The 16,015-nt window shown below is 33.0% G+C and overlaps 1 protein-coding gene across 3 annotated transcripts in view; it reads right to left on the bottom strand.

Moving 5' to 3' along the window:
• Positions 1-512: 512 nt before the first annotated feature.
• Positions 513-16,015, bottom strand: part of LOC138715126 (uncharacterized) — a 175,434-nt gene continuing 159,931 nt past the window's right edge. For all 3 annotated transcript variants that reach the window (XM_069847664.1, XM_069847666.1, XM_069847665.1), the window contains one exon: positions 513-6,814. In XM_069847664.1, coding sequence (XP_069703765.1) covers positions 6,622-6,814 — 193 coding nt within the window. In that variant the 3' untranslated portion in view covers positions 513-6,621. The remainder of the gene's footprint in view (positions 6,815-16,015) is intronic.

The raw sequence follows: 16,015 nt of genomic DNA on the forward strand, positions 1-16,015 counted from the left end.
TTGTGAGAGCTTCAGTTTTTTATTTCTTCTGAAGGGTGAAGTTAATTACGTATGAGTTCAGCTCACATGCGCCCACTAATATTTAGCAGCAAAACAACTCACAATTTAGGCAAAGTCGGTACAAAATTGCACTTTTAAATATACCAAAAATAATATACTGGTGACCTTAAAAAATATTAGCATTCATTATATGTTGGATAAATTTTGTTATTGATGATAATTGTAATAAAATTAATTAATTATTCAATCCTTACGTTATCAACGTGAATTTTAAAAAAAAAAGTTCTTCTATCAAATATTGTAACTTCATTATCTGGGGGGGGGGGATTAATTTTTCATGGAAATAAACTGAATTAATGTAGAAATTGGAGAGGAAGGCGTTTGAATGTCCATCTTGTGCGAACTGTAGGAAGGTAGTCAAATCATGTCTTGAGGAATTTCTGAATTTTACAACATTAAAACTAAAGAGGAAAGGAAGTGAACAGTTGACAGTTTAAGAATAATTACACATGTTAACTCAACAACAACTTTATTATTGCTATCAAAATTGTGCAATTATAAATATTGCTTAAGGATTTTTCCATTAAAAATGTGATTTACAAGTACATTTCCGCAACAATAGTATGATAAATGATGATGAATAATAATCTCATGAGATGATCAAGATGATCGCCAACTCTCACTCACCAAGTCCCTAAAATGCAATACACACACTCGTGGGTGCAGATGAACTGCGTATGTACACACATCTCTTACATAACATGTGAAAGAATTCTCCAGTAACAGGTCTGACGGCATAGATAACCACATGTGCTGCCGTTCTGGAGTATAAATATGAATCAGTGATATATTTACATAGTACAAATGAAGAGAATGCTCAAATATGATTAATTCTGCGGGTACTTAAGTCTACTGTACAAATGAATAATTCTTTGTGATCGAGATTGTTACATATCAATCATACATGAGCAAACAATGAAATAGCGATGAATCACATAAACGTTTGAATACGATGAATGCAGGAGAAAGGTATTTTAACACCTATTTAATCATTAAATACATAATACTTCCTCAGAACTAAACAATATTACATATTATCATTCACACTTTAAATTAAATTAATGGCAATAATAAATCCATGTAAAATATCAACATTTTTGTGTAGACCTATGTTTATTCTAATTATAGGGCCTAAGAGAACTTACATCATAAAGTGATTTACTTCTAATATTCAGACCGATACATTTGATGAAATAAGAGGGCAGTTTTCAGGTTGTAGTCTTTCAAAGTTAAATTTTAAGTTCATTCACAAACCATATTTGATGCCAGGTTATATTTATAACAAATAAATAATTAAGAATCTATGATGCGACATACTTGGAAGAACAGAGAAGTTCTGTACAAATGCTACTGAAATTGCGAATATTTGTTCCAGGCGAAACTTCTTTCTGTTGGATTCAATACATTTCATGCAAACGTAAGTAATATTTTGAAGGCTGAACGAATGCAGTTAGTGTCTATTCATATTGTGAGAATGAGATAGGCTACAATTTTGTAAAAGAGGTTTTATGCGAGACATTCATATAACGATTTTTGTGAGAAAAGTATTGCAGAAAATGTCATAACAAATTCTGTATTTCTTGAATAGGTAATAAACTGGGAAAGATATGTTACTCTAACATTGACCCCCACTTTTTTTTTTTTTTAAATTTATAAGGGAAAAAGTAATTGTGGAAGTTAATACCATTTCACACATTGCCAATCATTTAATGATCATAATTTGTCGAAAGCGATTGATGGTTTCTAATTCACTGATTTTTCTCTACCAGTCTAAGCTTAACTGATAATGACTTAATTTTCAAATTGTGTGAATGTTGCGCTTATACAGTGAGTACTGCTACACATAGAAGGCTATGGACAGCGAGAGTTTGAATTTTTGTTTGTGTTCTTGATTTGAATAGCTACATGTGATGCTAATCTGTTGAGAGAACTTAAAGTTTATTTTTATTTATTTTATATTTTCTGTTTATTAAAATTTTCCTTTTCTACATTTATATTTTTTTGCTTTTTATAATTTTTATTTTGGATTTTTTATTTTCGGAATTATTATTTTAATGTATATAAACACACATTGTCACTCAAGGAATCTTATATTCTGGGATAAGACAATTTTCTTATAAGGCTAATTCTCGTATTCTAGATTTTAATTTAAAGAAAATATGAAAGAAAGAGTTCTTAACATTGTATGTGAAGAACTCCATTAGATTTCAGGGAATGTGCTATACTAGTCATGTACATGTCATTTTTTAACGTTTACTGTAAATAAAAAGTGGTACACTTCGTCTTTTAACCGCTAAAGTGGGTTACAGTTGTCAGCAGTCAAATCATCAGTATAGAAGAGAGGAATTGTCTGAGAGGTGGCATCTAGTGACATTTGTAAAAAGCTTCTCTGTATTAATTAGAATGACAAAGTAGGTTGTTCATGAACTCTGCCCAAGCATGCACCGAGTACAAATGATGGAAAGGCAGAAATATTTGTTACCGGTATTTAAATTATCATATGCGTCTTATATTATATATCTAAATGCTCCTCAATAGCACATAGCTTGTAGTATCTATGTATTGCGTAATTGCATTTGTAAAGTACAACAACTTATGCTGTTTTTCATTGTTTTTAAATTTCTGAAATTAATTTAAACTTATGAACATACGAAGCACTTCAGAAGAAAATTATATACAACAGAAACACACTAAAACGTAACAATACATACTTAAGTACTGCTAATACTTTTAAGCAACACTGACAAACTATCGGGATCATTCTTAATACATTAATACAATGTTATGAGCAACTGCCAAATGGAATATCTTAAAGCTAAATGTAAATGGCAGTTACTACTAATAACATGAAAGATTTTGATGTCATAAATTGTTGCTGATAATGTATGCATCTTTAGGATTTATTTCCATCAGAACTGTCCAACCAAAAACTTGTAATTAAGCATCACTATGTACATACAAAAAAAGATATATGCCCTTAAAAGTTCATTATCATATAAAGTTGTGTTCGGCATATTCACAGGTTTCTCGCTGAATTACCTTCTTTGATGATCAATGTACCGTACTTACTTTGGGTGTAATATTAGCTAAGAGTAGTCATGATATGTTAATTGTGCATTCATTTTTGATAGCGAGATATTTATGCATACACTCGATCTTAATAACTCTTCAGTTGGACAGTTCCCATTCCTACAGTATGGAAATTACTTATATTACTTCTGATAACAAATGCTTGAAAGACACACAAATCAATGATAAAGACAAAACTGAACCAGCTAATGTTAAATGTGAACAACATGTGGCAACAACAGGAAAACATGCTGTGTCTTCAAAGATAATGTCATTTAATTTTCATTTTGAAGAGGTATAGACCAATAAGCAATTAAATTAGATGAATATAGGTTAAATAGGGTCCGTCTTCTTGCTTATCAAGTCATTTAATTTGATGCCGTATTATTTTAATGATATTTTTATTTTATTTGAAAAATTAATTGTATAGAAAGATGCCATCTAATTCTCAGGATTTTATGTATGATGAAGCAACGTTTTAATGTTGTGAAACAAAATAATTATATTTTGCTTTGCATATTGATGGTGTTTGTGTATTTTCAAAGTTAAAAATATAGTATGTGTGTGCATGATTTTATTCACGTTATAATATTTAATTTCATTGCCTTTGCTATTATGTAGTATAAATACAAAATACTTATAATTTTGCATTTTTAATTCAACTGTTACATTTTAAATAAGTGGTACTATTTTCCTCAAATTAAATAGGCAATATACTAAATTTTATCTAATTTTGTTCCAGATTACATATGTTCGATTGTAATCTGGAAAACTATTAAATATAAAAAATAGAAATGGCATCTTCTTTCCTAGCAAGTTAAAGAAATACATTATAATTGAAGACCGCAGAACATGTTTAGTTTACATTTCTCCAGTGGAATGATTTTTAACTGCAGCTGATAGAACAATAATTTTAAATACATCTTGGAAGAACTGTGTGATCAGTTTACAACAGGGTTGGGCAAATATTGCAGTGTAAGGGGCTTCAAAGAGGTTCAAAACTCTACTGCAGACAAGCTTTGAGATCACAATACTTCAGTATGGAAGTCCATATTATTTTTTTAATATTTGAATCAATTGAAAGCCTCTTGAGCACCATAACTGTCCTGCAGGCTATATTTTGCACATCCCTGTTTTAGATATTAAATTATTACATTAACAATCAACATCCATTCATAACCCTACTAATCTCATAGTTTTTGTCTTTTTACATTGACATGGAATCGTATGTACGAAATAGATCGTACGACATTGTTCATATTTGGCACTTATCTTTGTGAGGATTGAATGAAGTAGTATTTAAATATTTAATTGAGATATTATTGGATTTATATTCAATCGATAAATTGAAGACAGTCTTTTAATTAATAGATGTATAGATGATTAGAAAATGCAGTCTTTAGATGTGGGTACTTAGTGTGTGATGAAGTAATGTCATTGTTCCCACAAAGTATTTTATATTGTGCTGACATAATACATTTTTTGTTTATTTTCTGGTTATTGCTGTCTATTTTAAAAGTGAAACGAAAATATTAAATTCGTGTACTGACATTGCTGCCAAGCAGTGCAAATAAATTGACTTACACAACGAGTTTAGGAGATACTGTGACCATCCCGAATCCTTATTCATCTCTGATAGGCCACAGTTTTCAGAAACTATCGTAATTCTAAATGTGAATGGGACTGAAGTTTGGATTAAATTACGAAGTATGACTCTTTCTTTACACTTTATATTTACATCTCAATTAACATGAGGTAACAGTATTATACATTTATTATTCCCTTCTTGATATGAGGTTTTTAGGTTATGGATTGCAAGACTATTTTTCAATAAGTAGTAAACTTTGTAGTTGAAGAGTCTGCTTTCAGATTGTTGGAACATCTTATGGATTTCATCTTCAGATACATATAACTTAAGTATGTCACATACATTGTTTTTCTCACTAAAAATACCTTAAGAAAGATATTCTACTGTGACAGCTGAAATCACTATTAGTTAGTTCTATAACTATCGATTATACAATACGGTACTAATTATCTGAATCAAAGTGAAATGAAATAGAAAAGACATTAATCACATTTATTTTTAAAAGAGTGTTCTGAAATTTTCGTGGGTCGATAGGGAAAATCATGGAAGTCAATTGTCAGTCGTAGGGATTAAGATTTGAACCTCCTGAATAAAACTATTACAGTATCCCAAAACCACCACAGTGTTCCAGAATCATTTGTGACACAAACATAGTACTCTCCACTTTTAATTAAAATTGAGATCAGCGCCTGCATACAGTATATTGCACCATAATTTTCACAAAATCGTTTTAAAATTTCGTAAGAGTATGAAGTACAAATTTATAATGTGTATGTCTAGCAAACAGTTAACAACATCGAGCCTGAAAATTTTAGACAATGACTTTGGAATAATTGAATAATAACATTTTAATAATTGTTACAGGTAAACAAACCTGTAGAAAATGGGATTGTAAATTTTAAGGGATTTTCATTCTGTTGTATTAGAAGATAATCTTTTTAAAACGTTTTAATTGAACAGTGCCAGATTCCTTGGTTTTTTACTATATCATTTAAGACTGCCATACATTTGTTCAGCAGAATTGGGGAAAATTTTAAATGGGCTGATCTCTGAATATACTATACATGAAAAAGGAAATGCATTACTAACTAGTCACATTTTTTACTTATGTTGTATTTTATAGCTTCTTTAAACAGAAGCTCTTGTAGAATATTTTTTATAATATAGAAATGTCGAGTATTTTATACTTTAGGCTTTTTAAGTTATTCATAATTTTGTGATGTAATAGAACTTAGTGGCTTATATTGTAGTATTTTAAGATGTGTGGGATATATTTTTCATTTAGCCTATATCACTATATTTTGTTCTGCTTTAAAAACAATACAATCAAAAGATCACAGAAGAACTTTAATGTATTACAAACACACTGCTCATTTCGTGAAATGAAGTGAAAATATATTTGTAGTTTCCTTATAAAGATCTAGATTTTATTAATTCAGGTTTTTGACGTTTATTTTCTTTTTATTTTGGGCGGGACACTTTTTGAAATTAAAAATCGGGACAGACTCGATTCTTCTGGACGTATGGCAACCCCTAGTAAGGAATAAGATTCTAGCATTTGTAACAACTTTTGAGAGCCATTTTCACTGAATATAAAGTAACTGGCATAGCACAAGAGATTCACACTATCTCCATCCACAGTAAAGCTTTAAATCTTAACTAATAACTTAGAGGAACTGACTGAACTTCAGTCTTGGCAGTTACATTTAAATTACGATAGTTCAGCAATGTGATGTGACATGAAGGTAATGATTGATGAAGTAAAAAAAAAATTACATGAAGATGATTATGATAACCTTTGGTAGCACTATCGGTCCGAAGCACACCAGTCACAATATGAGATTCATCTCCATATTGGGTCCTTGCCTCACTGTAACGATGGTACAAGACTGCATCGTCTGTTTTCAGTAAGGGATATTGTCTCTGAGATATGCTTGTTTTCTGTACTCGTACTTGAGACACTTTCCCCACCAGGAATGCTTCACACACAATTTTTCTGGCTTCAGTACGAAGCATTTTGTCTGCACAATGTTGAAGAACAGTTTTCCAACGATATTGGCTGGCCCAGTGTCTGCCATCTTCAAGCACGTTCTAAACCTGCAACACACAAGATATAAAAATTAAGCACTAGGTCTACTTAGTAGCTACATCACAAAATTACAAAAATAAAAATACCCTAACTGTTTACAGATGTAACATCAGATCTTTGCAATTTAATCAGATATTCATGGAAATACACTTGAAAGTATACTAGAATTATAGACCTATGCATGCCTCAATCGTCCACAGACACAACATCCAATCATATTTATGTCCACATTTCTTCGGTTGTTGCGTTTAATGCCCACATTTTTAAAGCCCACTCATTTTAAGCCCATATCTTCTTTGGTACATAACTTTCATGCCATGGTGCAACAACGTAGTTTGTTTGGGGGTAAGAACTTTGTCGTGTGTAATTTTCATGACAAGTTTAACCATGATTGTGTTGAGGGAATTGACTATGTTATACTATCAACTAGATTAAAATTATAAATTTAGTTAATTAAAGGAAGGCAGCAAGGAATAATAAAATACTATCGTCATTAACAAATTTTATTTACTTAGGTGGGAAAAGTAATTTTGAAGTATTTATTTATAAAAATAGATGATTGCATGCAATGGCTCGATAAACTTGTATCCTTGATTAATCAAATGGTTCTGCTAGTAAATACAGGCGTAATGAAATATGCCCCTGAAATTATTTTCTTTTCTCCTGAAGCGTGTATTATATAAATTTGTTGGTTACACTCTTATTCCAAGGAGGTCTTCAATTACAAATTTCATTTGTGGATTTGAGGAATTATGGACATTCTATTATTTAACTTCTTTCTCGTGGACTTTTCATTTCGTGGGCATTCAAGCAGTGGACATATAATTTATGGACATTATCAAGTGAACATTGTGCCTATGTGCCATTAAAAACAATAAGCCACAAAAATATACTTTATAATAACAGATTTTTTCCCCCTCATAGCTTGCTGACAAAGAGTAAATGCTTAAAAGTTTCACATATGTATACCCAAAGTTAACATATATTTTTAAATATTTTTGATGGGCCGGTTCAAAGGAGAAAAAAATTCAAAATTTAAAGTTTTGAGAAAACTACATTTTGAAGCTGAAAGTTGCTGTGAAAAATTCAATTAACATCACTCTAATTTAAAATTTATTGTATATATAAAATATCATTAACAGAATTTGGAGTAATTTCAATGATCCTTGAATTTCTCACATCAACATGAAACTTTAAAATGCGCGTTTCTCAAAACTTAAAATGTGATAATCCATGTTGAATCTTTCGTACACTACTTTTAACACTTGAATATAAATAATTGATTAAATGGCGATCTTACTCGAGTTAATTATGTAAGCCACACATGCTTACATAATTAACACGAGTAAAATCGCTATTTAATCAATTATTTAAAATTTGAATCGTTTCTCTTTTTAACTGACCCGTTGTTTTGATCTGGTATCGAAAAGGTTTCAGATTCGGAAGAAAGAGATGGAATTTTAACGATGATAAAACATAGTTACAAATTGTGAATTTATGTCTTACACTATATGATTCGATCATTTGAATTCAGAATTGTTTCTCTCGTTAATGAAAAATTTCCACTTGACCTAGAAGGCTGCTTCAATGTACATTTGCCATGCAACAACTGCAGTTTTATTAATAGGCGTTTTATTACTCTCGGGTTGAAGTTCTTTGAAGTGTCAAGGGTAGTGCAAACTGGTTTTAGTAGCAGGTCAATCTACATATAAAGGAGAAGTTTGCATTACGCTGTCACAAACCTGCACTGTAAAGGACAGCATGTGGTCCTTATAAGTGCTATTTATACAGGTTGTGAAATGATGTAACGCAGTGAGATCCAAGATCCAACCCACAGAACGAGTTACAGTGTACGAAATGTTGCAGTGGTCGTTATCAAGGGAGAGTTCCAAGAACACGTGTTCAACTTAGCTATTAGAGAACCGATCAAATTCTTGAAGTTAAAAAATGGGTGACATCAAAATTACTCATACTTTCTATTTCTACGTTTTGTGCGTTTCGTAATAGTTCACTTCTCTGTCTTGTTACAAACGATATGTCAGTTTTTCGCTTTCTTGAACAATTATTTGAAAGAAACTCAACGAAATAATTTTATTATGCATCTATTACGGCATTGTTTCAATAACTTAAGAAGACAAGAAGGAGAGAGAAATCTATACCAAAATTACAGTAAGTTTCCACAAAAGCAGACAGAAATTATTGCTTTATAATGAATACTTCTCATTGTAGATTGGAGGGAAATGAAAATGCAGATTTCTTGGCAAAAAAGAAACCACAATCCAGCAAAGATTTCATTCTGAGATTTCGTATAATTCAGAAAAATTATTAATAAAGGGAAATTATAAACGAATAATATTAAAGTAATGATAAGGACTTATTGAAAATAAATCTTAGTAAAAATAAAAAATTGATTCCTAATTCTCCAAGAAGAGCAGCAGTAGCTACTTTCAGACTAGTAACTGGACATGACTGTTCGGCAGCGCATCCCTTCAGAATTGGACTGTATAAATCATCAAAATGTGTTCTCTGTAGAGAAGAAAATTCAACTGTCGTAGTTTAGAATTTTGGCCGATAAGACAATTTCATTTTCATAACTAACATGATACCTCTGACTGAGGTTCTGGCTGATACGTATATCTATTATTATTAGGCAATACATCTCACTTGACGATATGTATCAGAGGAAGAACAATTGTTTGTATGCATCTGAAGTCTGATTAGTGGAATATATAGCTAATCGGCGATGTATGTATTGGAGGGGAAAAGGAACTGGCCACCCTACCCCATTACCTCCTGGCCTAGTTGCTTCATGAGTGATGCCTTATTGGTGTTACTTATAAGGTTCAAACCTGTCTTCGGACAATTGACTAAACAACAAACTAACATGATATCCTAAGTATTCGTATTTAAATGAAGGAACTTGTTGAAGACTCTTATTGTATTCTTATGTATTAATGGCCATAATTTTGGCTTATTTGTAAATTTTGAGAACTCTTGGACTTCTATAAGTGAAAAGTGCATAAAGTAAGTGTTGACTCTACAGACGTTTTATAAAAGCTTAATAGTTATATTTTTAGAACATACCAGAACTGTATTAAAATCTATATTTATTTCTTGAATTGTATTTCGTAAGTATTATAAAAAAGCTTTTCACTTTAAAATATACTGTAAGGACGTACGCTGCCCGTAAAAAACTCATAAGCAAAGAAAAAAGGACAAAGGCTTCTTTATTCTCTCACGGAATTCTAATATACGAGGAGCAAATAAAGACAAAGTCTCCGGAAGACAAATTATTTTGTTCTAAGAAAGATAAATCTATAGAAAAAAAAATTGCTTGTCTGACTGTAGATAATATGATTAAAATGTGTGTATGCCTACCCACTTCACTTGCGTGATTCAGGTTCCGCATATATTGCGGAAAGATGGCAACACTGTGACCCATTTTCAATTTGTACACCACTTCGGCGGGCCACGTTGTACGTGATGTGTATCTGTGAAGAGTTATGTCTTGTACTAGGGTGAGTGTATGTGTAAGTGTAGTGTTGGAAATGGGTGAAAATGGTGATGGTGAGAAAGGTAGAAGGGGAAACCCGGTGGCAGCACGTAGCCTACTCCCGTCGAATAGCACCAAGGGGACCGTCAGGTTTAACGTCCCTATCCAACAGACTAATCACTATCAACAGTGACATATGCCTTCTCTTCATATGCACTGCGGAGAGATTTGGGATTTAACCCAGGCATATTGGTGCACAATCTAGTGATTAGAAGTTGTGCACCGCCATCTCTCCTAGTCCCGAGGTAGATATTTTTATGATTAAAATGTATAACAATCTATAAATAAAATGCGATTGTTTATATTTTCTTCATTACTGAAATAATAGGAACATGCATTTTGAAAAGTAGGACTACACGTGAGAATGACGAAAGATTTAACGTTTTGGAACCGTTAAAATTCTAATATCTAAATGACTAAAGCTTGGAACACAATGTGTCTGAAGTTCAATCTGTCGCCAAAATTTAATTTTGTTCAGATGGAATGCACAAGTGGGATATGGAGTCTTTACATTGAGGGACAGAATTATTTTACGTGACGCAAAACCATGACATGCACCTCCCAACCGCACTTTTCTTCCGGAGGAAGTCACGTTCAGGATTTTCTTCTCATTCTTGTCGTAAGCTTTGTTATTTAACAACATGCGTAATAACCACTCGATTACCGAAGACGGCGTATCATTTAATGTAAACTGTGGTAAATTGTGCAATTTTAATATATTGTACATGTTAGTCCAAATCTTTGGACTTCCAAAGTACACCATATCGCATTCCACAATCACATGAATTAAATTCGTAGTGCACTGTTGTTTACCAACATTTCCCAATTCTTAGAACTTCACCGTTGAAAGCAATTTGCAGCGAGCAGTCAGTTAGCAGAAAATGCGAGTGATGATTTAGATTAGCACAAACCGAGAAGGCCAGCAAGAAAATTTCTAGTGTTCTATTGACCGCGAAGGCTATTTACCATCTACAGAACTACAGTAGATGACATGATAAAAGCAATTTCATAAGTAGGGAATTCACGATCATTCATAGTTCAGTTCGTCTACGTCTAGCATGATATCCATATCATGTTTGAAGAAGGAAGTTAGCTACATCTGATACAGTATTAACAAGGAAACATTATTGTTGCTGGATGTCTTACACAGGCGCCGAACTGAATGCTCAGATGTCCTTGGAATACATCTCAATGGTCGTACAAGCATTTGCAAACAAATTACAAAAACTAGTTCAGTTGTTAACGACAGATCTAGCTTGACATAACGGGTCACTCTTACTGCACTCTTACTACTTGATTTATGAGGCACTGATATACAGGGTGTTAATGAAAATAACGCGATGTTTCATCATCATCATCATCATCATCATCATCATCATCATCCTATAGCTCTACGGCCCTTTTTGTTTAGCTTCGGCTTCCTTTGTGATAGATGCCCATATGTCTCGATCCAAAGCCTTGTTTCTCCACCTTCTTACTCCCAGCTTCTCAAATCATTTTCCACATCATCACTCCATCTAAGCCTGGGTCTTCCTCTCTTTCTACTGCCTCCCATCTTTCCTTCTAAAATCTTCTTCACCACTCTATCCTGGCTCATTCTTTGTACATGTCCCATCCATCTCAATCTTCTTGATCTTATTGTTGCCACAATGTCTGGTGTATTATATTTGTTCACAATTTCAGAGTTTGTACGAATTCTCCATATGCCATTTTCATATATTGGACCGTAAATTCTTCGAAGTATTTTCCTTTCCCAAGTCATTAGTTGCTTTTTTGACTTGTCTGTTAAAGTCCATGACTCTGATCCATATGTTACAATAGGTTTTATAATTGTTTTATACGGTATACGGTAATCTTTCTTTTAACATCTGTGACAAATATCTTTTCTTTTATAGCATTTATTTCCTTGATTAATTCTTGCTTTAATCTCTAACTCGATCTCATTTTGTTCTGTTATTAGAGTGCCCAGATATTTAAAACTCTCAACCCTTTCATATTTTTGACCTTCTAGTTCTACTTCTTTCACTTGTGGACTACCTTTCCTATTAACCATATATTTTGTTTTGTTGAGATTTATATTAAGAACGATTTTTGTCGCAGCAGTTGTCATATCTCTTATAGTCTCTGTTAGGTGTTCGGATGTTCTGCCCAATACTACAATATCATCTGCAAAAGCTAAACATTGACTTAATCTATTAACGCGATGTTTCACTGAGAGTAAAGAGATCTTGGACGAATAGCTTGAGACAAGAAAACCATGGTCACCGATGTGAAATGTCTATGGTAGAGAGCATTAAAGTAATTTCAATTTGGTGCTCATAAATCAGTAATAATAAATAAGTGAATAAATCAATAATAAATAAATATTATTTCCGTATATAGCATTGTGATTTTACCTCGGTGATATCTTGTAATTGTTGGCAACATTGAAAAGACGGCCTTGGCTTTTTAGAAAGTAATCTTAATGTGAACTCTACTATCGTTCTGGAGGAATACCTGCACTCGAGTCAATAGACGATATGCCAAAATCACTTTTCGTGATTAAGGATTCTGAAAAGGTATATACTTTCGCAAAATTAAAATTTATTTTTTGTTTGGTGTTACAATAGGCTTAGTTTCTCTGTAGTTCATATAACGATAAATAATTCTACATCTTGATTACACAACTTTTAATACTATATCACTTCGGAAGATAAATAATTTCTATATTTCGGATAATGTAAAAGTAAAACAGGAACACTGAACACACGAATATCTTACAAGTTAAACTATATACCTACATTATAGGATAAAGTAGGTACTTGTTCTTTGATATTATTCATATTATTGATGTAACTCGCATTGTAAGATACAATCACGTAAGTTGCATTGAAAGATTCAGACAGAATAAAGCTTTTATAATCATGATGACTAGCATCTCAGAAAAAACGCTCCATTACGAAGCAGCGGACTTCGCCCCATATATGGAAACCAGATCTACGTTCTTGCATTTGGTCTCGTAGAATGTATTCTTGTACACGGTAGCCATAAAATCTTACTGTGTAGTAATTTTTCCTTTCAGTCTAATATTCCTTTGTGATCGCCCTTTCCTGATTGGATTTGTATCTCGAGTTCTTTTTGGATATCTCCAACGCATGTAGAAACTGAAGTCAATCACCAATCCAATGCTCCCCCAATCAGTGCAATCCCTCCAAAATTCTGCGGCTTTATGAACTTAAACACTTCCCTTTACTCCTGGACTACGTCCAAGTCGGGGAAAATAGCTAAAGGTCTTCACTAGATGTTATACCTCGTATGAAAAGATGCGGTAGTCTTTTCGATTTTATTTCTTCTCCCCCCCCCCCCACATCAGATAGCAAGCGTTTTCGTTGGGATTGGTTCACTTTCTTGTGGTGGTCGGGACGGACCAGTAACGCGATGTTAACGATTCTTTCTTCTCCCTCATCCCGCAGTTCTTATTTACTGCCCACTTTTTCCCTTTCAGTTACACTTGCCGGACAAGACCTATTCATCACTGATGGCAATCCCGCTGCATGCTGCCCAGGATAAGCTGCAAACTATAGGAAAGCAGTTCATGCATCTCGGGGTTTCAAACGGACATCTTTAACAATTGGAAGTTCATTTTAGTTTAAGTCGTAGCTTTGTGGTGCCAGTTACTTTTGTGTCATACAGAACGCGACCTTTGTTAACAAGCGCAGAAAGAAATTTCTTTTTTGGAAACCGCAACTATTTTTATCCATACAATTCGGTGGGCTTGATGTTTTACAAAGATTTCACCTCCCTTCTTCACCTCAAGGTAGCACAATGTGATGATTAAGTGTGCCTGTGGCACAGACGGAAGAATGAATGCAGTCTACAAAATAAATTTACCGGAAACTTGTCGGATCGGGTAAATAACAACATGTTAGCCTCTTACAATGATGCTATTACGATCTTAGCACTTCATTCCTAATTTTTTTGCAAGAGTTATAAAAAGCTGAAAATGTGTGCTCCATTAATTTTTAAACTATCGAACGGGGTGGTCGAGGTATTGTCCCGGACTCGCATTCGGGAGGCCCGGGCCCAAATCTCGAGTTCGGCCAATTTGAGTGTAGTTTTTTCGGGGATTTCCCCACTCGGATTGAAATTTACTTTACATCTACCTCGTCTAGTCTACAGGACGAACGTTCTGTCTTTTATCTATTTACGTGTTCGTGTTGTCTTTGGGATGTGGTCCCTGCGTCGAGCTGATCACCCACCAGAGAAGTACCTCCATTGTCCATGTCTCATTTATTTTGTGATCACAAGAATTATCCGTCCACTGACCCAGAAAGAATAAAGAAAAATGCTTAAACTACTGAAAGAATCGCAGGATAAATGCGTATAAAGTTTAAATTTTGATAACTAGAGTTCTAAAATATTTAAACATAGAAATGAGACTAGAGAATGGGGAATGCTGGTTTTGCAGTGAAAGACCTGGCCTTGGGCAGAAAAGTATGAATGAAATGAATGAATATGATACAATACGATACGAGATATATGATATGATTATGATATAATAGATAGCTTTATTGATATTGTTCACAAAAGTACAAAACTTAATAATTTAACAAAAGATCTATATACAAATGTAGTTCTACATAATAAATATACAATTTCCTAAACTAATTAATCTATCGCAAATCTCAATAATTTATTGGTTCAAACTTGCACTTACGTCTTGTTTTAGTGCATGTTTAAACCAATCGTGATAACCCTTAAGACTTTAAACCTTAATTATTTGCTCCTTTTCAAAAATATAATTGTAATATTTAGGTCTTATTTTACATAATAATTTATTATTCCAATTAGATGATCAGATGTCGACATACTGTAAGTCATGAACCTGAAATAGCTGAATCGGTACATTCCATATGTAGGTTAATCTTTCTTTCTTACAATATTTTCATGTCAGCAGAAACGTTTGCGTAACTTCTACGAAGACTACCGCATGCCTGCTTAAAAACAAGCTTGACAAATTGCTTACATAATCAACCTCAATTTAGTTTCATCATTATGTCGCATGTACTCATTATCGATTCATTTCTATTATGATTTCTATTATGATCTAATAAATTTATTATAATTGCATTCTTATTGAAATTAAAATATATTAGTTAACCAATTTATAAAGTCAAATTTTCTTCTGAACTTTTACTAATTAATATAACTATCGGAATACCTTAATAACTACCTTAGTTCTCTATTTTCAATTTTTTTTATTTAAAAAAAAAACCTTGACGTAATTCTATCTTATTTTCAAAACCTGTCTTCTTACCTTATTTAATTAATAATAAGTTTTTCTGATTTTAGGAAAATTTAATCTTTGCTGATGCCTATCTCTTAGTAGGTAGTTTCGTTCAGTATCTATAGTTTTGATTGAATCTACTTTATTTCTGTTAGAGTTTCTATTTGTCATTTTACCTCTTATTAACTGTTCGTCACCTGCTTCTACTTCATCGGTCGGTATCGCACAGCTCCTCCATAATGTAGCACTTCCTCTCGAGCACCCCGGACTACCAACGGCATGTGGCATTCTTATTAATTGGTCTTCACTTGCGCTGACTTTGCCGGTTGATCCACAATCGCTTCTCCTTGATGTATTTTCACTTGCGCGCCTCGGACTACCCTCACTGGT

The sequence above is a fragment of the Periplaneta americana genome, chromosome 15 (genome assembly GCF_040183065.1).
Source record: "Periplaneta americana isolate PAMFEO1 chromosome 15, P.americana_PAMFEO1_priV1, whole genome shotgun sequence".
In the NCBI taxonomy this organism is placed as follows: Eukaryota; Metazoa; Arthropoda; class Insecta; order Blattodea; family Blattidae; genus Periplaneta; species Periplaneta americana.